The sequence below is a fragment of the Macrotis lagotis genome, chromosome 2, assembly GCF_037893015.1.
Source record: "Macrotis lagotis isolate mMagLag1 chromosome 2, bilby.v1.9.chrom.fasta, whole genome shotgun sequence".
In the NCBI taxonomy this organism is placed as follows: domain Eukaryota; kingdom Metazoa; phylum Chordata; class Mammalia; order Peramelemorphia; family Peramelidae; genus Macrotis; species Macrotis lagotis.
In genome coordinates this window covers 296,375,925-296,401,926 of record NC_133659.1, presented here as the reverse complement: position 1 = coordinate 296,401,926, position 26,002 = coordinate 296,375,925, and the positions used below count along the sequence as shown (strand labels likewise).

The 26,002-nt window shown below is 35.4% G+C and overlaps 1 protein-coding gene across 5 annotated transcripts in view; it reads right to left on the bottom strand.

Moving 5' to 3' along the window:
* ACSS3 (acyl-CoA synthetase short chain family member 3) overlaps positions 1 to 26,002 on the bottom strand; it is a 276,057-nt gene that overhangs the window by 226,686 nt on the left and 23,369 nt on the right. For 3 of the 5 annotated variants that reach the window (XM_074226517.1, XM_074226518.1, XM_074226521.1), the window contains one exon: positions 9,256 to 9,400. In XM_074226517.1, coding sequence (XP_074082618.1) covers positions 9,256 to 9,400 — 145 coding nt within the window. Of the gene's footprint in view, positions 1 to 9,255; positions 9,401 to 10,548; positions 10,666 to 10,699; positions 25,480 to 26,002 lie in introns of those variants that run through there. The other 2 variants (XM_074226520.1, XM_074226519.1) reach the window with 2 other exon arrangements.

Genomic DNA, 26,002 nt, shown 5'->3' with positions numbered 1-26,002 from the left:
AAAAGCCTTCCACTAATTAGTGATATCTGGTTGAGAACAAAGGTCTCTTTTTTTCTATTTCATTCGTCTTTCCATAACTGCTGAATTTTGTAAAAAAAGACAATCTTGTCATAATTAGGGAGTTTTTATTTTGACCTGACTTCTTTCTATTGCTGAAAATGACAATAGTTATTTTAACAATAGTAATATAATTACATTATCTTTTTTAGACTAATGCACATTTTAACACACATCTAGCCATTACTGGAATCAGCAGAAGACTGCCTGGTACATATTGATTACCTACTGGTGATTAACAAATGCTTACTGACTGATTGATTGCCAGTGACACAGCAGAGGGAATTGTTGCTCAGGTTGAGGTTAGACCAGATGACCTCTAAAGTCCTTTCAAGATTCAAGACACTGTCACACTATTATAATTATCACATCATCATGACTCCATAAGACACATACCATTGTATCCATTTTAAAATGAAGGAAAAGAAGGTTCAAGGAATTTAAATAACAACCAACAACAATAATAAAATTAACATTTTACATAGAGTTTCCTATGCTATGTGCACTATGGAAAGCACTTTGCAATTAGTATCTCCTTTTATCCTCATAACAACTTTAGGAGATATGTATTATTATAATTAGTATTCCCATTTTACAAATGAAGACATTGATACAAACAGAGGTTAACTGATTTGCCAGAGGTCACAGAGCTTGCAAATCTTGGTGATTCTATTTGAAACAGGCTTTACCTGACTCCAGGTCTAATGATTATTCCACTGTACCACCTGGGTGGCCAAAGTCACAGAGGTGATTAATGTTTGTTATGAAAACTGACTCATCATTACACCATAGACATCTGTAGGTATATATATATATATACAAATGTATGCATATATATATACCTTTATTATGTTTATATAGACATGCATATAAGAATATCTACTTTGTGTATATATGTTTATGTATATATTATTTAATTACTGTGACAATTTTCAATTAACTGCTGTATCACATTACTCTGTTAGATTTTGTTTTTTTGCCTATACACATACAAAAAAAGTCTGAGAAGATTCTTGAGATGACATGTAGTTCACAAATAACTCCTCTATGTACAGATGGGGAGGATATCAACCAATCTGAGCTGCTGGTTCTCTGTTCAATAATAACACTTCCTTGGTCTATGATGACTTTTTCCCCCCATAGTGCTTCCCCCATGCTAATCCCTTATGAAATGTGATGCAAGTACCATTCTTATTATGCAGAAAACTGAGGCATAGAAAGATTATATAAATCATCATCATTAAAACTATCAAAAGTCAGAGTTGAAACTTAAATTAAAGTCCCTTGACTCTAGGATTATGATCAATTAAAAAAAAAAAACTTTCTAGATCACCAGTTAAAATGCAAGAGTAAAGGCAAAGTTTCCCCGGTGTTCTGCCCCTAGCCCCTTCACATACTTTTAAATAATGACCCAACCAGTTCTAGAGCAAGAGAACTCACAAAAAGTATGAAACAATCTTTCAGCCCAAGACAACTTAGAAGGTAGCCAGCAAGGTCTGTTGTACTAGGGTGGGAAAGAAGGACAGTCCAATACAGGTCATGAAATCTGTCTAAGGGAAACTTCAGCCATAACAATATCTTTTTAACATAAATGCCCTCTAAATAATAATCTCTTTCATCTAGAAATCATTAGAATACATTAAAAATTCATATATTTTCATAGAGACCTCTAAATGGGTAAATAGTACTTACTATTTCTTTTAATAACAAACCATTTCATGAGAAATAAGGCTCTCAAAGAGACTTCCAGGTCAGAGCCAAGATGGTGGCATGAAGCTAACATGCTCCCAGAGCCTCTGTATTCACATTCAAGCTACAGATCCTACCAAGAAAAAAGAGAAGATGCAGAATTGAAGAATTGAATTGAAAGAATGCATGGAACCCCTCCAGAAAGAGAAAAAAACTCCAAGGGCTGTTGTAGCCAAATTTCAGAACTCTCAAATAAAGGAGAAAATACTGCAACTAGCAAAAAGGAAACAATTTAAATGCCAAGTAATGCAATAAGACTCATACAGGACCTATCAACTTCAACCTTGAAGGACTGTAGGACCTGGAATACCATATATAGGAGGGCAAAGGATTTGGGATTACAACCAAGAACTTACTACCCTGCAAAATTCAGCATATACTATCAAGGGAAAAAGATGGATGTTCAACGAAATAAAGGACTTCCAGAATTTCCTGACACAAAGATTCAAAATGAACAGACAATTCAATCACCAAATACATGATTCAAGATGCATAGAAAGGTAAATGAAAAGGGGAAGGAAAAAATACAAAAAAAAAAAGTTACTCAAGATCATCAAATTGAATACAACCCTTAAAGGGAAGATATAACACTTCTAACTCTCAAGAATTTTACTTTTATTGGGATAATTAAAGGGTCAAATAAAATTGAAGAGATTCGACTTAGAGGACATGGGTATCTTGTCTCTCTATTGACATTATTATATTTGAGACAAAAATCCCTGATGAAAAGCAAGATGTTAACTCTAAACTTAAGTTCCTCACTATCCTTCCCTTTTATCAATCCCTTCTTCCCTTATCTTTCCTTTTGGCTGTCCCCACCCACCCTGTCTCACCCAATGCTAATGTGCTACTGATACCTAAACCAGTAAAAACCAAAATAGACAAGGAAAATTATAGAACAATCTGCAAAGATGGTAGCTGAAGTATAGCAATGGTTTGGGTCCTTTGGTAGTACTGAAATTCATTCCTTCCTTAATCACACAGTGGTTTCTGGTTTATCTAGTCATCAGTGAGATTTGGCATTGGTAGTGACAGGAATTCCAAGATTCCAACTCTGCAAGGATTGCCCCCCCCCAAGACTATAGCTGTCAGATTCTGTCTATAAAATGTCTGTGGTTTAGAAAGCACTGCTATCCCTGCAAAAATCTTAAATAAAATTTTAGCAATGAGATTACAGCAAGTTATTACCAAGAAAAATAGACCAAGATCAGGTAGGATTTATATCAAGTAGGCAGGGATGGTTCAATATTAGGAAAACACTCAATATGATTAAACGTATGAATAATAAAAATCAACAGAAATCATATAATTATCTCAATAGATGCTGAAAAATCCTTTGATAAAATACAATATCCATTCCTATTAAAACACTAGAAAGTTTAGGAATAAATGAAGTTTAACCTTAAAATAATAAGTAGTATCTATCAAAAACATCAACAAATATTCTATGTAATGGGCATAAACTTGGAACATTTCCAATAAGATCTGGGGTGAAACAAGGATGTCCATTATCACTATTACTATTCAATAAAGTTTTAGAAATGTTAGCTTTAGCAATCAGAGAAGAAAAAGAAATTGAAGGAATCAGAATTGGCAATGAGAAGGCAAAGCTTTCACTCTTTGCAGATTAAATGATGGTATACTAAGAGAACCTGAGTAAATCATCTAAAAAACTCCTTGAAATAATTAACAAATTCAGCAAAGTAACAGGATATAAAATAAAACCACAGAAATCATCAGCTTTTCTAAATAAGAACAACTCCCAAGAGCAAGAGAGAGAAGGAGAAATTCCATTTAAAGTAACTGGAGAGTCTACCTAATCTGTAAACATGCTTAACACAGATGTGTAATTACAACATTAGCCTGACTCTTCACCACTGAGAGGAGTTGGATAAGGAAGGGAAGGTGGAAGGAAATTTTGTAACTTAGAAATATGTATAGGCATATGGCTGAATGTTAAAAAAAAAAAAAAAACAAACTTCTATAACATGTATCTGAAAAGTAAAAAAAAATCAATAAAAGAAAATTTAATTAAAAAAGAGAAATATGAGGCTCTCTTATGATTGGCCAACATTGTTAAGTAATATGGATATAGTGAAAACATTCTCCTTCTTTGCTTGTAATTTTGTAAGCTACAACACCAAAGAGTTTTAAAAATGGTGACTAAAGATGATGTAAATGAGAATATATTTATTAAACACTTCCTAAGTGGAAATCCTTTGGCTAAGCCCTAGGGCTGCAAAAAGAATAGAAAAAAGAGCTCTTATTTCATGGATTCCTTTGTTGCTCCAGTGAGTCCTATGTACTCATCAGACTCATGTTTTTGAATGCAAAAAAAAATAAAGTATATTTTATAAAGAAGTCAATTACAAAAAAACACAGTTACCAAAAAAATTAAAAATGTCATAGACCAAGATTAAGAAAAAGATAAAAAAATATAAATAGTTTTAGCCACAAAACAAATGGTTCTTAAGATGCAGCACAGGGAAGAAGGTAATACATCTTATTTGTCATCATTTCCATTCATAAAAAGCATTTCTGTTTCTGACATTGGACCATTTGTAAGTGCCAAGAATTTTGGTAGAGGGAACTTCTAGAGTATCTTCAGAAGAATTATTAAATTATTTCCTCTACTGAGGTTGCTCTTCTGAGAAATGGCTATTGGGGAAAGTTTAGAAGCAGGGTTGGTGGCCTTGGGAGCTCTAAAATTTATGGAATCCTTGATCATTCAGTGGAATCCATGCAAAGATGGTAGCTGAAGGAATGGCAATGGTTTGGGTCTTTTGGTAGTACTGAAATTCATTCCTTTCTTAATCACACTGTAGTTTCTGATTTATCTAGTCATCAGTGAGATTTGGCATTGATGATGACAGGATACCAAGATTCCAACTCTGCAAGGATTGACCCCTGAAACTATAGCTGTCAGGTTCTGTCTATAAAATGTCTGTGGTTTAGAAAGCATTGGGATTCTTGGGTTTACCTGCTTGCTGATGAGTTGGCCACTGGCTAGTGTTGGGAGCATTACTCCCATGATGATTAAGGGAAGGCATGATCAAAAGCATAAATGAAGTATCTTTTTTCTTTCGTCTTCATTTCTGATTAAATGTAGCAAATTCACTTTTCCTTTCTTTTATTGATATTTTTTTTTTTTGGTTTTTGCAAGGCAATGGGGTTAAGTGACTTGCCCAAGGTCACACAACTAGAGAATTATTGTGTGAGTTCAAATTTGAACTCGGGTCCTCCTGACACCAGGACTGGTATGTCTATCCACTGTGCCACCTAGCTGGCTCCTTTTGTTGTTATTCCTAAGTGCTAACTATATTCAAATATCTACTAAATTACTTAGGGTGCTTCAAAAATAATCAATTCTGTCAAAACAAAACAAATGTGGCTTTCAACTCATCATGTGATTCAACAAACATTTATTAAGGACATTTTACATTAATTACGGACATCATGCTAGACATTTTACTGGGATTTGGGGTAACGTTTCAGATCATCTTGTTCAGGCTTTGAGGTTAAAGGCAAGAGATATTTGTATATTTGTAATATATATATATATATTTGTAATATATATACATATGTGCATGTATATATATATGCCTATATCACATATGTATACAGTACACTTATCAACTCATTCATGCCTATATAGTTATATATATGCACTTACATACACACACACACACACACACACACACACACACAGAAAGAGAGCCAGAGAGAGAGATTCCTTATACCCTATTACTATATGATAGAGGTGTATGAAGAGATACATGGTTAGTTAATTGACATTGAAGCATATTTTTAACAATTATCTTCAAGGAAGAAATGGGACTTCAGATATCCAGGACATATATGCCATACAAAAAAAAAGATAAAAGAGCACTGTATATTGAAAGAAATAAGGGATACTAAATGGATGATTAGTCCAACCCCTCCTAGATACAATGAGAAAAATGTAGAGTATAGATTTTTAAAAATCATTATGAAATTATGAGATTATATGACCATAATTTTAGAAATGAACTTTTGAAACCATCAGGATCACCACCTTATTTAACAGTTGAAGCCACCAACACTGAGAGGTTAATTGATTTTCCCTGTGACAAAATCAGTATGTAACAAAATCAGGATTCAAATCAAACTGTTCCAAGACCACATTCAATCCACTATTTCACTCTGTCTTCCAAAAAGGATCATTTATTAATTCAGGGATGTCAGAAAAGGCTTCATGTGAGATTTCACTTTTGTCACCTCTTGTGCCTTATTTCATTTACTCTTCTCTTTCATGACTATTTTACTAAATCCCAGTCTCCAAGTCACTTTCTACCATGTGCCTTATTTCTTCCATTATTGAAACCCATTTCCTCAACTAGAGAAGTAGTAATAGTTCTGCTTCCTCTAAATCTACAGGATTTACCAAGATTTTCTCAGCAGTCCTTTATTTTTTTGAGAAGCATCTTAATTATTTTTTTCATCCATATGCACATGTATATTTTTCTATTTTTATTTATTTCTATTTTTCTATTTATATGTTTATACTTTTAAATTACAAGATTTCCTCAACTCATTCATGCCTATATAGTCATACATATGCACTTACACACACACACACACAGAAAGAGAGCCAGATAGAGAGATTCCTTATACCCTATTACTATATGATAGAGGTGTATGAAGAGCAGCAAATAGTCAGGTTAGCATTAAACATATATATTTTCGATCAATATGTCTAAGATTAGTAATTTTTGGCATGAAGAATTAGGATTAAGGGAAAGCAATACATAAGAGATATTTTTTATGAAATGTTCATCAGATTCGGAAGGAGTGTTGTTTCTTTTTTTGTTTTGTTTTGTTTTTCTTCCTCTGGATGGGGATAGCATTGTCCATTGCCATTCTACTACAGTTGTTCTAGATCTCCAATCTGCTGAGAGGAACTGCTTCCATCCAGGCAGATCATCTCACAGTGTTGTTGATGAGTATATTGTTCTCTTGGTTCTGCTCCCTTTGTTCAGCATCACATCCTGTAACTCATTCCATACCTTTCTAGAATCCGAGCAGTTATGGTTTCTTGTAGAAAATAATATTCCGTAGTATTCATGTATCATCATATTTAGCCATTACCTAAGTGATCAACATCACCTCAATTTCTAGTTCTTTGCCAATACAAAAAGAGCTGCTATGAATATTTTGGAACATGTGGGACTTTTCCCATTTTTTATGATTTCTTCTGGATATAGGCCTAGAATTGGAATTGTTTCAGCAGCACTTAAAAAAGGTACTTAGTTGGCAAAATTTATCCTCTATTCTAGAAAATGTGTATGCTTGTAATGTAGGAAGTACATGATGTTGCTCATTTGTATAACCATTATTTTTGCCCTAGTTTCTCAACTCCCACAAGGTAGAGACTGAATCTTCTTAAATTCTTTGTGTGGTGCCTCAGAAAGCCATGGAAAAATAAGTACTTCATTAGTATGATAAATGGCGTGCCTTCTGAAATTATGGTTCCCATCCTCACAACCAAAGAAAATCCTTGGCTAGTAGAAAACAGTCCAAGTCTTTAGCAGGGAACTAATAATATTGCTGCAGTTGCCAATTAAGTGACAGTAACTTATTGCAAATGTTAATAATATTTTCTCCTCAAATTAAAAAAAATATTAATAATAAACTACTATTGTTTATCAATAACATATTACTAATGAGGTGGCTAGACTGCTAGACTCAGAATCAGAATGACCTGAAATAGAATCCTGCCTCAGACACAGTTGTTATGTGACCTTGGAAAAGTTAAGACTCCTAGGGGCAGCGAGGTGGCAGAGTAGGACAGAGCCTTGCTCCTGGATGCAGGGGAACCTGAGTTCAAATTTGTGTTCAGACATTTACCAGAAAGTCATTTAACCCCAACTGAGAAGGGAGGAAAGAAGGAAGAGAGAAGGAAAGGAAGGAAAAGAAAAAAAAAAGAATTATTTAGGTTAGTTTGACTGCAGTTTCCTCATATGTAAAAGGAGGAATTTGAACTTTTTTTTTGGGATTCTTGTGTCCTTTTCTAACTTTAATTTTTTTGCTTCTATAGATCTATGGCATCTTCTATATGTTAATGATTAATTCGGAAATGCAAATCAATAACACTATGGGTTGTACACAAATCGAAAGATATCTTATAAGGGAATAGAAATGATTAATTATTTAAATATATAAATAATTGTTCGTTGAGGTTAAAGAAATAGTAGCATGGTACAACAGATCAGAGCCAAGAACACCTGAGTTCCAGTCACACCTCTGACACCTATTGGCTATACAATCACTTAATCCTTCAGTATTCCAGGGTTGTTCCAGGCAGGCAATATGCCATTCTATATTGGCAGAACTCATCAAGGAGTTCTCTATGTCAGTGAAATTAGGTCCAGTGTCTATATCTATGCTTTGATGGTTAAGCAACTCTTGATATTTGAATTAAGCCCTACTGCTTGATTCTACAATATCAAAGATCTAATCTATATCCCTTTCCCTGGCTGTTTAATCACTATTTAGTGTTATCTACAGCCTAATTACTCAATTTGTTTTCTAATCTAGAGTCATGATTTTATCAGTTTGGAGTACTCCCTAGAGTGAAAACACTTTTCACTGATGCAGATCAGCAACTCCTCTGTAAGGTAGAACAATAGATTTAGAGTTAAAAGACCCTAGGGATCAGCTAATTAACCTCTCCTAAATCTCTTTATTTTACAGATGAGGATACTGAGGTCCAAAGATTTCCCTAAGATTCACTCAATAGGTGACTCTTTCCACTAAGACCTTTCTGCCACTAGAATGAAAGATCTGCCTGAGACACAAGAAAAATGAGCAGTCTCCTTACATACCTAGTATCTCTTATAGGCAGAACCTGAATGCAAGACTTCCATCCCCCAAGGATGATCTTCTGTCCATTACCTCATGCTAATGAATCCACTCTTCTCCCTGATAAAAAAGTTCATCTTTTTGTACCAACATTCTACTGACAATGTAAGGTACAAGGCTATGTTTTATAGAACAACCCATTAATAAAAATGATGATGATGATGATGATGATAGCTAACATAGAATGGTGCTTACTATGTACCAGGAACTCATTGTGTGCAAAGCTAAGAGCTTTACAATGGGGCCATTTTATTCTCTCAACAACCCTGGGAGGTAGATACCCTTATTATCCCCATTTAACAGATGAGAAAACTGAGGCATAAAGAGATTAAATGACTTACCCTGGGTCATACAGATTAAGAAAAAGTAGTTGGGCAAACCCTGTTCTGCATTTGGGAGAGGATATAGATGTGAAACTTATAGGATGAGCAGGCAGTTGTCTACTACAGTATTGGAAGGAAAACAACCATGAGATCATATAAATCCATTTGAATCATATCACTATTTAATCCCCAAATCATATTATCAGTCTTCATACAAAAAACCTACCTGTTCCAAAACTTCTTTGTAAGTGATAGTGGCTTTTGTGTTCGTTACAGGGCTATCATAGATGATGGCAATCTTGTCTCCTTGTCCATTTTCAATATGGCGATCTATAGCATTGTAACAAATATTAAGCATCCCTTCCACAAACCTGAAAGGAAATTGAAAAAGTGTTAAAATAACTATGGTTATCCAAAATAAAAAACATTACTTGAAAATGAATGCTAGCCAATTCAAAAAGTCACATGCAAACATAGAAGCACCTTTATTAAAATGAGTTCAGATCGTTAGAATCAAAGTCATCAGAAAAAAATAATCATAAACCATTCATTCTGTGTATCTATCTGTATCTCTACCTGCCTGGCCCAACCCCTGCCGCCGCCATCTCTCATCAGACCTGTTCCCCTTTGGGGAACCTTCTTTGATGAAATTCTCTCCACTAATAAAAACAAGCATTTGTTCTATGACTTGCAGTCTTTTTTTAAAATTTATTTATTTTGAATTTTACAATTTTTTCCCCCTAATCTCTCTTCCCTCTCCCTACTCTCCACAGAGGGCAGTCTGGTAGTCATCACATTGTTTCCATGGTACACATTGATCTAAGTTGAATGTGATGAGGGAGAGAAATCATAGCCTTAAGGGAGAAAAATAAAGTATGATAGAAAAATTGTATAATAAGATAACTTTTTTTTTTAAATTAAAGGTCTTTGTTCAAACTCCACAATTCTTGCTCTGGATACAGATGGTATTTTCCATCACAGATATCTCAAAATTGTGTGAGCAAGCCCATTAAAGTTGATGATCGTCACCCATATATTGCTGTTAGGGTGTACAATGTTCTTTTGGTTCTGCTCATCTTGCTCAGCAATATGACTTGCAGTCTTAAGAGGTGCCTGGGACAATGGGTCATTTTAAGTTACTTAAATTACATTAAGTATTTCAAGTTATAAAGGACACATTTTCTCAATAGCATCAAAATGGATTAGGGGTAGCTAGATGGCACAGTGAATAGAGCACCAACTCTGGAGTCAGGAGAACCTGAGTTCAGATCCTCAGACACTTAGTAATTACCTAGCTATGTGATCACTTAATCCCACTGCCTTGCAAAAATGGATTAAAATAATTTATATTCAATAAGCTATTTATCAGTCTCATTTCTTCTGAAGGCAAAGTCTGCCTCATACACATATGTTGATTTCCCAAAAATGAATCTGTGTGCATGGACAAAGAAGACAGGAAAACATGTTTTAGAATCTCAAATATTACTTTTCCCCCCCTCATTTTGTTACAAGTATTTACCTGAATTTGCTTACATTCATAATGATTCCTGTTGCAACTGGAACAAGACATTCTAACTCTATTCTCTAGGCATTTCCTTTGCGTACCTGGCATGTTTCAAATGCTTTCCCTCTGCCTCCTGACTTCCTTCAAATTCTAATTATAATCCTACCTTCTTCAGGAAGATTTCTGCTGTTCTCCCTGATCTTAGAATCTTTGCTCTTTCTATTATTTCCAATTTATTCTTAATGTTTTTGTAAATAGTTGTATGTCATCTGTATCAGATTGCAGGTTCTTTATTTTACATTTCCTTGTATTCCTAATGATTAGAACATTGGCCTGTCGTAGTAGTTGCTTAATAAAGGTTTCCTGAGTGATTTATGTGAATAAGCATGAAGTATATGAACAAAGGGTCAAGTTCTGAAGAGCTTTGAATGCCAAAGGACCTTAAATTGGATCCTGGAGGTATTAAAGAGCCACTGGAGCTTGAGGAGAAGAGTATGGCAGAGTTGTAGTTGAGAGACAATTAAAACCGTGATTTAGAAAAGCCACTTGGGTGACTGAAAGAATGGATTGGAGAAAGGACTGCCGAGACAAAGAAAACAGAACTGTTACAGGAGAAATTAGCTATTCTTTGAGTTTACCTCCAGTCAAATAATTCCCCCACAAAGCAAAAATTATAGGTTAAAAACCTAGATTTTCCTATCTGTAGGCACAGATTTAGGAGGTAGAAAAATAACTTCATACATATATTAGGATTCTAATGAGGCTTTTTCAGGCAAAAAATAATAATTTTTGACCTACAGCAATCAAGTATATCCTTTTAAACCATAAAAGTTAAATAAACATAATAATAGCTGAATAATAGTTTCCTGCATCCCTTAAGGAAACAAATCTAGTTTAAGAAATACTTGATGGGGGCAGCTAGGTGGCGCAGTGGATAGAACACTGGCCCTGAAGTCAGGAAGACCCGAGTTCAAATTTGAATTGAGAGACTTAATAATTGCCTAGCTGTGTGACCTTGGGCAAGCCACTTAACCCCATTGCTTTGCAAAATAAAACAATAAAAAATACTTTATGAATAAATTGAGTCAAATTATAGATTAAACTAAATTTAGAGACTTTTCAGTGGTCAAATTTAGAGGAGACATCTATATGCCTAAAGAGTCTGTGTCAAAAGAATTCTTCCACAAATTGCTAAATCACTCCAGGAAGCTCAAACTCTTCTTTCATTTCTTGTCTATGGAATGTGAGAAGTTTTATCTTGATATTACTATTCCATGTGATAGGTTTTAGCCAGGTATCATTTAATGTAATAGGAAGTGGACTTCAGATATTTAAAATGTCCCAAGAGAAATGACATAATAGAATTCAAGAGAAGGAAATTTTTAAAAAATGAAACATTATCATCAGAGAAAATAAAAGATTGGGGAAATTACGGATTCTATCATTTGATCTTTCTATTATTTCCAGTTCCAAGCTTGGTATTTTGGCTACAATAGGCATTTAAATGGTAGAACTGAATAGTAATTCATTCAAAAGAGAGTGATTATTTAATATTGGTCAAGTTTGTAGGATTTTTAACTAAAGTAGACGATCTTAAAGAGGTTGCCCCTTTTATAGATAAGGAAAATGAGGTCTAGAGATTAGACAGTTCCAGCCTAATTTTTAAGAAGCTTGTCACAGAAATATGGGGAATATGTTGTAAATAACCTTTGTTACCTTGTTGAAATATGCTAAATTGAAATATGCTCCTTGGTGGGAAAAATCTATGAATTGGAGAGAGAACATTATGGAGATGGAGGCAGGGTCAAAAAGGGAGGGAACTAGTACAACTGAGAACTTAGAAAGAGATGGTTGAAAGAATAATTTCTGATCAAAAATAAACGTATGAGATTTACATAAAAAAACTTTATTAGATTGCCTAGGGGAAAGAAAGAAAACATAGTAACCATGATCCAGAGATAAATAAACTGATTTCCCACAATAACAAGAAACTATGAATGAGCTCAAAAACAAATCAAACATGTTGCATTTTTTTAATACATGCTGGGAGAAATAGGCCTGATTCTCTGATTGTATTTATCCCCACTTATCAGTGTGAATCAGGATTCTCAGTCCCGTTCTCTATCAAATCTTGAACAGTCCAACTGGAGGGTAAACACAATACTCAGGTGTCTCTTTGAAAAAAATAAACCAGAAATAAAACTGTTGGCTGACAAGATACAGGATTCTATTTGATTGTGTTCTGATAAACATTTGACAGAGTTATAATATTTTAAAGTTATATATTGAGTAAAGTTTGCTCTTTGAAAAATCCACCTTTTCTTTCTTATACAGGCTAATTGTAAAATTCTTAGAACAATGCCTAGTCTACCATAAGTGCCATATAAATACTGACTCTTCTTACTATCTGTTATTGTTTCTAATATCAGCGGCAGCAAAAACCCAGGGGAATGGGGACAGAAAACGTTGCCATTTTCCAGAGGGGAGGCAATGTAAATTGCTCAGAAAAACATAAATAATCAGAACAAACTTCAAAGAGAGCTTCTTCTTTATCCAACCCAGAAACAAACAGTATATTTGATTTAAAATACTTAAAATACAAGGCAATTAAGATTTGATTCAATTTACATACATTCCAGGTATACATCTAATAGTTCTCATTTTGACTTCTTCCAAACTGGCAGTATTCTGTGAGAGGCAGAGATAGAAGTCTTTGATTGATGACTCAAGATTGTCATAGGTCCAATAAAATACAGGCCTTGTTTTTTTCTTGTCTGAATATATGTTCATTCATTTTTGGTAAAGACCATGATCTTGTTTAATCTCTGAGAAGTTAGGAGAATGAGCCATCAGAAAGTGACAAGTGGAATTTATGGGCTGAGGGTGGTCTGTTCCACCCCAGCCCCGCCAGGAGGTACTCCATTCCCAGCAGTAGCTGAGAAAAATTCTTCTCCGGTAGTGACCTCAAACACTGATGTTAGTTTGATGGAGCTGAAGCTGCCTAGAAACTCCATTAAGTCTGAGCTCACTATCCCCAAAGAACAGTGCAACATTGGAGAGATTGTATTCCAAAATAGGGCTAAAGGGTAATGTGTCTATTACTAAATCTTCAAAATAAATCTCAGTGTAAATTTTATATACATAAATGTACATATATGCATGTGTGTATATAGACAGAAGAAAGCATTTATACTTTTTAAAGATGCATATATGTGAATACATATACACATTATTACACAAAAGAAAAATAACAAAATGGGAGCTAATTTTTTTAGAGAGCCCTTAATATAATACAGTGCACCAACTGAGACAAGCTACTCTAGACTATTTCTTCCCTTTAAAATCTCCACTACAACAGAACCAAGTAGGTATATCTGAAAAATATTTAAGATTTCAGTGTCTTCTGCCCAGATTAACAATCCTTACATGATCAGTCCTTTGAAGGCAAGAATTATTTCACCATTATCTTTGCATCTCTCAGCACATTGCATATGTTGTTCAATTATACCCAACTCTTCGTGAATCTGTTTTTTTTGGCGGGGCGGTTCTTGGTAAAGATAAAGAAGTGGCTCACCATTTCATTCTCCAGCTCATTGAACAGATGAGGAAATCAAGACAGAGTTAAATGATTTGCTCAGGGTCACACAGCTAGTAAGAATCTGAGGTTGGATTTGAATTCATTTTTCTGACACCAGATTAGAGTTCTAACCACTGTACAACTTAGCTACCCATAGTAGTAGCTGTGCTTACTTCATTTGTCTTCTTATGAAGGGCAACATCCAATTCAGGTGTCACAAGATAAGATTCATGTGAAGAGGTCAAGTACATGCAGGTCAATACTCTAGGTGTATTCACCAGTAATACTTGTTTGACAAACTGAGTTGGACCATTCATCAAGACATATGCATATGGAACTTTTTATTTTTGGTTTTTTAATTCCATTGGCTAGTAAATAAAAAAAAAAAATCAGCAAGGTAGGATTATCCAAGGTTTTACTCTGCTCTCTTAAAGATGGCAGATAAGGCTCTTTTGTCTCTTTCCATGATTGAAGCAAGATAGCTGGTTCTTCTTTAGACAAATTCAACTTCTAAAACAACTCAAGATTTTTTTGTTTGTTTTGCCTTGTTTTTAATGCTATCTATAATTATGAGTAAAACAAAAAATAAACAAAATGTTAAATATTTTAAAAGGTAAAAATATAAAACAGAAGGGAATTGAGAAGGCTCATTGGGAGGCTATATTCTTTGGGCAAGATTTCAATTTTATCTTCAACCTGAGATTCTGTATGCTTGAGATCAAGTTTCTAGGGTAATTCCTACCAAGGCAATGAGCTCACTCCTGGCGGCACATTCATCTTACCGTTGTTGTGATACATCTGGGTCAGTGAATTCTCTGGCCAGCAAAGAAGGGTGAACAGCTTTCAGAATAACTGATTTAGAGAAATCTTCCATTATCAGAACTGGAGAAGAACCAGCAACTACAATCACTTCTCTACTTTGAAGATTCTAGGGAACAAAAGCTCTCTACTAAAGTCCTTCTCTGGTGGCAATTCTAGCATATTTAACCAAGCTGGAAATGCTTCAGATATGGGCCAGGTGACAAAGGCATGTCACCTGAGGACACATCCAGTTAAGTTCAGAAGAGGTTTATCATCAGTTCAACAACAAGGTAATGGGTTTTCTCAGCTCTAACAACTCCCCATGACCATCTGCTAAGTCATAAAAGGTTTGCAAAGAGTCTCAGTAAAGGAAGTATCCACATCAAAGAGATCATAGGTTCTGAAAATATTAAGATGGAAACAAATAAGATTCTATCTGTTTGTGTCTCTCTCTCCTCTCCCCCCTTTTTCCTTTTTCTCTCTCTTCTCCCCCTCCTCCATCTCCTTCATGAGTCAGAGATGGGTCTATCTGCTACCACTATATGATCACTAGAGTTAGTTCCTCTTCTTTGAGATCACATTTTCCTTTCTCCCTCCCTTCCTTCCCCCTTTCCCCTAACAAAGCAATCTGATGTAGGTAATACATGTATAACTATGTTAAACCTATATCCATAGCAATCATGCTGTGAAAGATGAATCAAGAAATGGAGGGAAAATACATAATACATAAAACAAAATTGAAAAATTGAAAATAGTAAACTGTGGTCTGCATTCAGATTCTGGAGTTCTTTCTCTGGGCCTGGATGGTATTTTCCATCACAGTCCTTTAGAATTGTCTTTATTGTACTGCTGAGATGAGCTTGTCCATCATGGTTGATTATCACACAATGTGGCTGTTAGTGTATACATTGCTTTTCTGGTTCTGTTCATTTCACTCAGCACTAGTTCATGCATTTGCCTTAAGTTCTTTAGGTTTTAAAATAAAAAATAGATTCAGGTGTAGGGAGAAACAGCCTACACGCTCACTGACATTCCAGGCTTTTCTCAAGTCCCTTATCTCATGATTTCTTACAGAACAATAGTACTCCATCACATTCATATACCACAATAGTTTCTCCTTTTGCAAATAAATCTTAGTTTTGGTCATGACTGTAAGAGTAGCTTCATGGTGTGCTTCTTGTGGGACCTTGGTGATAAAAAGGAGAGACCACCGAGTCTGGGCTTAGGAAGAAAGAAATTGAAGTCCAGCCTTAAACATGCACTAGTAATAATATCAGTTAAAATTAAGGCACTGCTTTGTCCTAGACACAGTGTCACATGCTTTACAAATATTATCGCATTTGATTTTCACAATACTACTGGGAAGTTGAGTCTAAAATTATCTTCATTTTAGAGATGGAGAAACTAAGATATAGGTTAAGTGACTCATCCAAGGTCCCACAAATAATAAGTGGCTGGGCAGAGACTCAAACGCAAGTCCTTTGACTCTCAATGTAGGACTCTTTCCAAAGATTCAGGAATGTTGAGCTCACCTTCTACAGGCACCTTTAATAAATTATCTGTCGTGGTTCAGCATATCTCTTGATTCTGTGCTGACATAAGAAAGTTTATTTTTTTCAGTTCTAGTACTATCTTCTCCAGTTTTCTTTTCATGTGTCTTGTTCTAAGAATTATTTTCTTCTAACAGAGAAAGAAAAAGGAAGACAAGCAGAAGTAGTTGGTGACTCCCTGCTGAGGGGAACTAAGGCAGTCATAAGTCAATCTGGCAGATTTAACAGTTACATTGTCTAACCAGGGCATAGATCCAAGGTATGATAGAGAGTTCCCTAAAACCTGTCACATCCAATGACCACTATATTTTTCCAAGGACTCATACGAGGGTAGATGATATCAGCAGAAGCACGGTAGAAAGCCTTCCTAGGGATTATGAAGTCTGGGACAAGAAAGCCTTAGAGACTTTAAGTGCTGTTTTCATCACGGCTACTGATTGAAGGTAGGTGCTTCGGAAGAGAAAAATATACGTGAGAAATGAACAGCTGGGTAAGATGGATTCATATTCCTGTATGACAGTTTAAGATATAGGATGATGGGCTCTTGACTAGAAGTGAAGTGGAATTTGAGAGGATGAATTAAAAAAAATGCATTTGCCTTAAGTTCTTTAGGCTTCAAAATAAAAAATAGATTCAGGTGTAGGGAGAAACAGCCTACACGCTCACTGCCAATCCAGCTACCATATTGCAAGTAGCCAATACAACACAGGGGAAAAAAGTAGAGAAGACAAGTCATGTACAGGGAATAGTATCCAGAATAGAGGCAATACCCTCTTTGACCCAGAGATACCACTATAAGAACCCTAAAGAGAACAAAGAGGAGAAAAGTGCCAACATATTTATAAGAGTTTGCCATGGTGGCAAAGAACTAGAATCTGAGGGGTTGACCACCAACTGGGGAGTGGCTGAACAAATCGTAGTATATTTATGTAATTGAATTCTGTTTTGTTGTAAGAAACATCAAAAGAATAGTTTTAAAACTCTCTGAACTCTTGAATGAAAGATGTTGTTGCTATTGATCCTCTTTGAGATAGAGGGATAAACATCAGGAGGGTGATGCCTTGACTTGCAATTTTGTGAGGCAAAGCTGTGTAAAGTCATTAGCTTCACTCTCTTCTCCAAAGTCATTAGAGTCCAGTGAGAGGACAAAAGTCAAGATAACTAGCAATGGCTCAGCATGAAAAGATGGAGAGTGAAATAACCAAAACTAAGAAAATAATTGTAACAACAGTAAAACTTGCTGATTAATTTTTATCATGATTCCAAATGATAAAGAATGGGACTTTACTAACACTGAATTCACAGTATCTCTGCTTTCTTTGCTTTATAGATAAAAATACCTATCATCATTGACATAGCATGGTCCTTTAAGGTAGTCTTAGATCTCAGTCTTTCTACTGTTAAATGAAATTTAAAAGAAAGAAAGGTTGGATCTATTGGTTTGGGAATTCTCTGCTGAGATCTGACAACTGAAGCGGAGAGTGAAGATGAGATCATGAAGGGAAAGAGTAGCTAGAACAGAGAAGACTATAAAGAATTGAAAGACCCCACACATAGGGATAGAAGCAGGGAGCTGATTAACTAGAAAAAGCTAGAAGAATCAGAAGAGAACAAGTTCACAGAAGTTCTCGAAAAAAGTATCTGAGAAGCAGGGATGGGTTAAGTAATACCTAAAGTTCAAGGAGGATGAGAACTATGAAAAACAATTGGATTATTTGTGATGATTTAAAAACAAAGTTTGCTGATGATTTCTGAGACCAGTTTCAGGAAGAGAATATTAACTCTGGGAGGGCATTTTTCCTTACATCTTCCCAGTATAGAGCAGGTTTTTAATAAGTGCAGATTTGTTGATTGCTAGATAATGTGTTTGTATCTAGAGCCAGACTGTAGAGGGTAGAGGAGAAAATGGATCATATGAAAGTCAAATCATTAAACATACACTACTAATTAAGGGTTTAGCCATGAAGGGCACAGGATCATAAAATGAACAGAACTATTTTTTAAAGGTAGGGAATATCTGAACTAAAACTTTATGATCTGAAATCCCTCTTCAATTCTAAAATTCCCTGACTGGAAATTACATACATACAATCCAATAATTAAACTTTTTTTTGAACAGATGAATAAACTTGAAATGTAGAAAGGGGAAGGTCTCATAGATGACACATTCAAGAAAGTAAAAAGATTTAATTATTGATTAGGGTCCAGACCTAGAATTTCACTCCTTTAAGGAAGCTCTGGATTAGAAGTTTCCTTGAGCCTAAACTGGTTGGTTTCTAACAATTGCATAAAACTCTCTATGAAACAGAGAGGTCAAGTGATTTGTTCTGGGTCATGGAGTCAGAATACATAAGAGGTGAGATCTCTCCTCATTTCCCACCAGCTGTACTGCTTTGGGACTTTTCTGAGACTTATCAACATGCCATCCTTCCCCAGGAAATTCTTCACTAGGGAATCTAATCATGCTGCCATATTGAATCTGCTTGGTACCAACTTCTTTAGTGCCTCTCCCCCTCTGATTGGAACTTATGACTAGAGGATAGAACTATAGGTCATAGGATTTCTATTTAAAGAGAGAGCTTGGTTCAGATTTTCTCCTTATTTTCCACCAGAAACACTACTTTGAGATTTCTCTGGAATTCTCCAATAAGTTACCTTCTTCCCCAGTCCCTTTTCAACCTCCTTTACTGTATGGTATTCTCCCATTAGATTGTAATCTCATTGAGGGCAAGGGCTGTCTTTGTAAATATTTCCCCAAAGCTTATCAAAGTCCCTAGCACATAGGAGGCATTTAATATATGTTTACTGACTGATTGGTACTTGAACTCAAGGCTTCCTTCCCCATTAGTCTAGTGTGTGACACCTAGTAAATGTTTAATTAATGCTTTATCTAGTTAATCTATAATTTAATGCTTTACCTATATCTTTCTACTATGTCATATTGCCTCTCAGCTATTAAGATATGAAAATAAGTAATTATAATTGACATTAAGAGCAATGATATTTAAAATCATAATTGAAGACAATCAATGTCAAAATTAAAGAAATTGAAATAATTCATTCTTGGTACCCGGAGGCCTTGCTATTGATGGCTGCATTTATGCAAATCATGAAACATCATAATTTTCAAAGAATCCCAACTGAAGGTGACCCAAAGGGCAATAGAGAGACAGTCTCCCCCTTAGAGCACTACATCAATGTGACTTATTATGGCAGGCTTAAGCAAGCCACAGCATATCAATGATGACTGCTAAACAAGAAATGACACCAGAAGATAAAAGATAGCCTCCAGGAAATAGATTATCAGAAGCAGAGGTGGGTCAGTCAAGTAGCAAGCTCCTTTTCACAACCAGGCGCCAACCTGGCTTTCCAGTCTTATGCTACATTGCTTCCCTTTCTTATACTCTTCCATCTGTCAGTCTGGTGCACTTGCTATGCTGATCAGGTGGGTGGGGGTTACTTTTGCTCCCCTGCCTTATTTCCCTATCTTAGAAGCACTAATTTATTTTAAAATCTCATTTCCAATACTAACTCCTATATAAGATTCTCCGTCATTCCCACAGTGGACCCTCTCAAGGTCTCTCTAAAGAACTTTGAAATTGATTGGATGGCACAAGAGACACTGGCAAATGACAGCACAGCATGGCATGGCATACCCACATGAAAGAAGGCAATGTCCTCTCTAAGCAAAGCAGAAATGAAGTATTTCAAAAGAAAAGGGAGATATGCACATTTGGAGAATACACCCCAAATGTTCACATGGATTATTTGTGCCCAAGCTGTAGGTAGAGTACTTCAAATTTATATTGGTCTGATCAGACACAGTAGAACACTTTGTAACTTGACTCTAAGATAGTGATGGCATTCTGGTCCTCTTCAAGAATGGTCAACAACCAACCAAGCAACTTTGTTCCTGAATTCCCTCCACTTAATATCAATGCATTTTTAATGACTTAAGCGGCATAAGGAACTTTCATTGAGGCATCTTTTTCCAAAGAAGATTGGAGACTTTTCTGCGACTTACCATCTTGGAGAGGTGACTGGATATAGAAAGGAAGGTCACACAGAACCAACATATATCAGAAGTGAAACTTGAATATAGTTCTTCTGATTCTATCCCTCCTCTGCTATTAATTATATAGTCCCAACTGACTATATGTCTTATATACTTTTTATATATCCTTTATTGTATTCCTCAATATAATGTAAGCTCCTTGAGAACAATGACTAATATTTTTTGGTACTGTGGCATTAATATCTGGTCCATAGAGTAAGCTCTTCATAAATGACTGATAGCCAAAGAAGTGCTGTGTTGTACAGGAATTATGAGAAAGGATTGATCTTGTATAGAGAATTCCATGGAAGTTAAAGGACAAAGACTGCATAAGATGAAAATATATAAGTTGGTTGTAAGCTCTATTATTAGGAGGTATGCCTATATAGATGAGAATGAAAATTAGCACATATGGAAGTTAGTAAATATGCTAGAATACCACTCTGGAAAGAAGGGTCTAGGAGAATGTCCCTGAGATATGTTCTGATCTTGAGGAGTTCAACATTTTAATCAAAACCTTAGATGTTTACTGAATGTAGAGAAGACACAAGTCTGGGAAGGAATACTAACCTGCCAGATGACAGAATTGGGATTCAAAAAAGATTGTTATGGACTAGAACATTACCCACACCAAATAGCCATAACAGTGGAAATTTCAAGAGGAAAGGGTTCATTTAGCTCATCATCTCAAACTCTGACAACTTAAGCAGATTAGAGGTACTCAAGTTAACTGTTATTTTTTTTCCCCCTTCTGGAGAGAACTGAAGCAGCATTTCTCTGACACATTAGCACAAAAGCTAATCCACAGGGAAGTCCCAAGAGGTGGTCAAATAACAGCATTCTGCAAGGACAAAGATCTGTTCAAAAAGGCTGCTTATTATTCCATCTCTATCAAACAGAGGAGCCATTAACTACCTTTTAAGAAGGCATCAACTTGCCAACTGAGTCAGCTACCTCCTCTCCATCTAAGTCTCTGAAAGATGCTTTTGGTTCAGTATCAACTGACTTTTCCAGGGAAAACTCTCAGTTACTGTAACAAACTCACTTTAAGTAACCTAAGAACAAAAAGGCAATTAATTCACTAAAGTACAGAAAGGTATTTAGGGGAAGTATTTGTACTCTATTTTTCTCTACTGAAAGAAGGGTTATTCTAATTGAAGGCCACCATGGGAGATCCTACCAAGCCTTTATGGCCATAAATTACAATCAGTTTCTCACCTAACCAATCTCCAGGTCACCAATTCCCACACTAATTCTTCCCACAGGCTGTCCCCACCACAACATAAAAAGACAGACACATACTCAGATCAGCTCAGGTTAGGCATGAGCGAGTTGCCAGTAGCAAGAAATGCCAATGAACAGGAAAAAGAATAGAAAGGCTTTTTGAAAATCAATACCAGTTATCTGAACCAGGCCTACTATCAATGAAGAGAAATAAGTGTGAATGAATGAGGCAAAAATGTTCTAAAACAGAGATCCCAGGGGGTGGAAATCATCCCTGGCAGCTGCTAGAATGCAAAGTAAAAAGCTAGGGAAGAGTTTGTTTCTTTTGCTTGTTTCATTTTGTTTTTCTAAATATTTAAAGCTGTAGAGGGGAGGGGAATGTTGGAGAATATATGATAATTATTAGCAGGCGCAAAACAAAGTACAATTTGGGATGAAAGCAGCAAAAAATAAAAATCAAATGCACCTCTATGTCTTTTGATATCACACAACTTAATCCTGTGTACCTCAGTTTCCTTAAATGTAAAATGACCTGGAGAAGGAACTGGAAAACAATCCACTATATCAAAAAATGAGGTCATGAAAGGTTGGATATGACTAAAAAATTTGCTAAACCCTATAGCTCATCCAGTCTTAGTTATTCCATTGTTTCATTATAAAACTATAAATATTGTCCTGGGACGTATGCATCTGAGGATTCCAGAGAACTATTAAATATAACTTCATTCTGAACAGCACTCAAGAAGGAAGTGGCTCATACCTTTTTATTTATTCTACAAGCATCCTATGTCTTCTGGATCCAACTTTTACCTTAGAAAAGATTTTAAGATTATTGCACATTATAAATTCTTAGTAAATATCTTTTCATTCAATATTCACTGAACAAGATTTTAACCTGCTGAATATTTACATTGAGTGAACAATGATTCATCACAGTTCTCAGGTCTTGTTTCCTAATTTCTATCCAACTTGAAAAACTAACATGAAATTTGACTTCCTTTCCAGCCTTACTTTGGTATCTTATGGGTTCACAAAACTAATAGTGATAGAGTACAAGTTCTGACAGGTCTAAAGTCAAAAAGGCCCAATGAGTGAGAACTAGCAGATCATCCCAGCACCAAGTTAGCTAAGGATGCAAAGGTTCATTAACAAAAGATTGCCTACCAGTATGTTTGGTTCAGTCAGAACAACAATTCACAAAACCAATCTTCATCACAGGAAAATAGTCTTTCAAATAATCATAGTAGCATTATCTGGATGCAAAAAGATAAAAGCTTAAAGAATTATCTCTCTAAAATAAAATTTAAAAAAAATCCCCATACCGTATTTTGTTTTATTCAAATATGTCAAAGACGGCATAGGTCTACTAAAATATCTATTTAATTTTAACTAAGCCATGATTGTGGCAAGGAAATAACTTACAATTCAATATTTAATTCTCTGTTCTTCTCCATGGCAATCCTTCCAAAGCTTTTCTATTTTCCTCAGACTTCTCATGATGCTCCTTCCCTCCATACTGAGGCATCTCTCTTCTCTCATCTCAGAACCCTCCAAAATCCATCATCTCTTCCTTCACCAGAGCTTCTAATAAAGATTTAGCCCTTCTCATTAAGGTCAACTCTCTACATGCATTCTTGAATACAATCTTTTCCCAACTTCACCCTCCTCTTTTCTCAGCCTGGGTCTTTCCCATCTTCTACGTCCTGCTTGCTGCCTTCAAACACATATAAATCTCCCCCATCATGAGGGAAGAGGACTCATCTCTCTTCCTTTTCGACTCTAAATTCTTTATCTGTTCTTGTTGTCTCTTTTCTAAAACTTCTTGGATCTGGCCTCCAACTTCAACATTCCACTGAACTGCTTTCTCCAAAGTTACCAAGGACCTCTTAACTGCCAAATCTAATAAATTCTTCTCAAATCACAATTAATCCTTCTTCTTTCTCCAGTATTGGATATCACTGATCACTCCTCTCATGGTTTTCATAATATCAATTCTTGGTTTTCCTACTACATGTCTGAATACTACTTTTCAATTGCCTTTGCTAGGTCTACATCAGACTCACTATAATGCTTTATAATCTCTGACTTGGAGATCCCATGAACTTCATGGTTTAAATAGTTTTCTCCATGTTGATGACACTGAATCTATTGATACAGCCCCAGTCTCTCTGCTGAGCTCAAGTCCCCGATCATTGTCTATTATTTATTTCAAAAAAGATGTCTATTTGAGCTCACTATGTCCAAAATAGAAGTCATTATCCTTTCTCCCTAGGTCATCTCTTCCCACATTTCTTTAATGTTATCAAGGGCATCGATATGCTTCTACTCACACAAATTCCCAACCTCAGCATCATCTTCAAATCATCGCTTTCACTCAACCTATGAATCTTATCAGTTGCCAAATATTCTAACTCCTTTCATCAAAATATTTTTCATATATATTTTCTTCTCTCCAATCACATAGATAGCACCTAAGTTCACATTCTCTTCATTTCTCAAATGCATTATGGCAAACTTCTACTGGACTCCCTGACTTCTATCTCTCTATCCTTCATACACCTACCAAAGTTATGCTCCTGAAGCCCAAGTAACACCAAGTCCCTCAATAATTAACTCCAAAGGCTCTCTATTACCTCTAGAAACTAGTTGGATATCCTCTGTTAAACATGTAAACCACTTGTCAGTCTAGTCCCTTCTTAATTTTGCAGCCTGCTCTCCAAAAATTCAGAAGCACAATTAATGAGGTAGACTTGCTATTCCTAACATATGAGTTAGCCCCTCTCCTTTCACCATACCTCACAGTAGGATACACTCTTCTTCCTCAACTGTGGCTTTTAGAAGCCTTGACTTCTGTCAAGACTTAGCAGCTAGTGGTTCACTGGATAGAGTTCTGGGCCTACAGTCAGAAAGTTCACGTCTAAGACACTTATAATCATGTAACCTAGGACAAATTTCTTAAGCTGTCTGTCTCAGTTTTCTATTTTTAATGTCTATTAGAGGTAGTAAAGAAATGGACATAATAAGATAAAATAAATTTTAGAGATTCTTTTTAACCTTAAATTTCAGAGGCAATGGAGGAGTGTCTTTAAAATAAAAGTTGATAATTTTTATATAATTATTGAGGGGGAAATATATTTTGGTGAATATGGAGCAGGACTAGAGACCAAGGAGATCTGGATTCAAATCTTTCTTCTGGGGGAAGCTAGGTGGCTCAGTGGATAGGACACCAGCCCTGGAGTCAGGAGTGCTTGAGTTCAAATCCGGCCTCAGATACTTAATAATTGCCTAGCTGTGTGGCCTTGGGCAAATCACTTAACCCCATTACCTCAAATAAAGAAATAAATGAATCTTTCTTCTGACTCATTCCAGTTAAATGATCATGGGCAAGTTATCTAATTCAATAAATTGTCGATTATTGACTAATGGGCATTGGGGAAGAGAGATTCCATATATGAAATTTTCTACACTGATGAAATCATAGGTTCAGAAAAACATTTTATTTAAAGCATTTAAAGAAAAAGAATGAGCTTTCTTCTCTCCCCCTTTCATTTTTAAATTTTTGGAAACAATTCATTTTCTAGTACATAGCATGTCTTTAATACTGTGACTATTTCCTTCCCTATCCACATCAAAAAAAGTGAAGAGTATATGCTAAAACTAAAATATTCATTCTTTCATGTACAATGCTGGTCTACATAATCTTTTTTTAGCACTCAAAAACCCAAGAATATATATATATATATATATATATATATATATATATATATATATATATATGTTGTCCTCTACTTACTGGGCAAAAAAGAAGCAAATATGTCCTAATGTCCTACTATTGAAATTACAATGAAGTGGGTTCTATGGGGTTTGCTTATAAACCTGCAATCCTTGAGAACTACAAAGAACACTCCCATTCAGTCTGTCTGGTTCCTATTCCCTCTATAACTATGTTAAGAGTAAAGGCAACTGTAATTACAATTTGATTTCTAAATCCTCATTTGCAAAATTAAAAGTCAAACTTTTAGTTTGGGAAAGGAGATAGAATACCTGGGGGACAGATAGGGAGGAATTAGGCAAGGGCTCTTTGAATTAAATTATTAAAGCAATAAAAGAAGCTTTGAGTCATTATCCCTCCTTTATCACCTTCGCTGGGCCACAAGGTGGAGATGCCTGAGACAATCCAAATTAAAAAAATCAACAACTGAAGAATGATATGAATAAGGAAAAAATTAAATCTCTATGTTTTTAACAAAATGACCTTGTTTC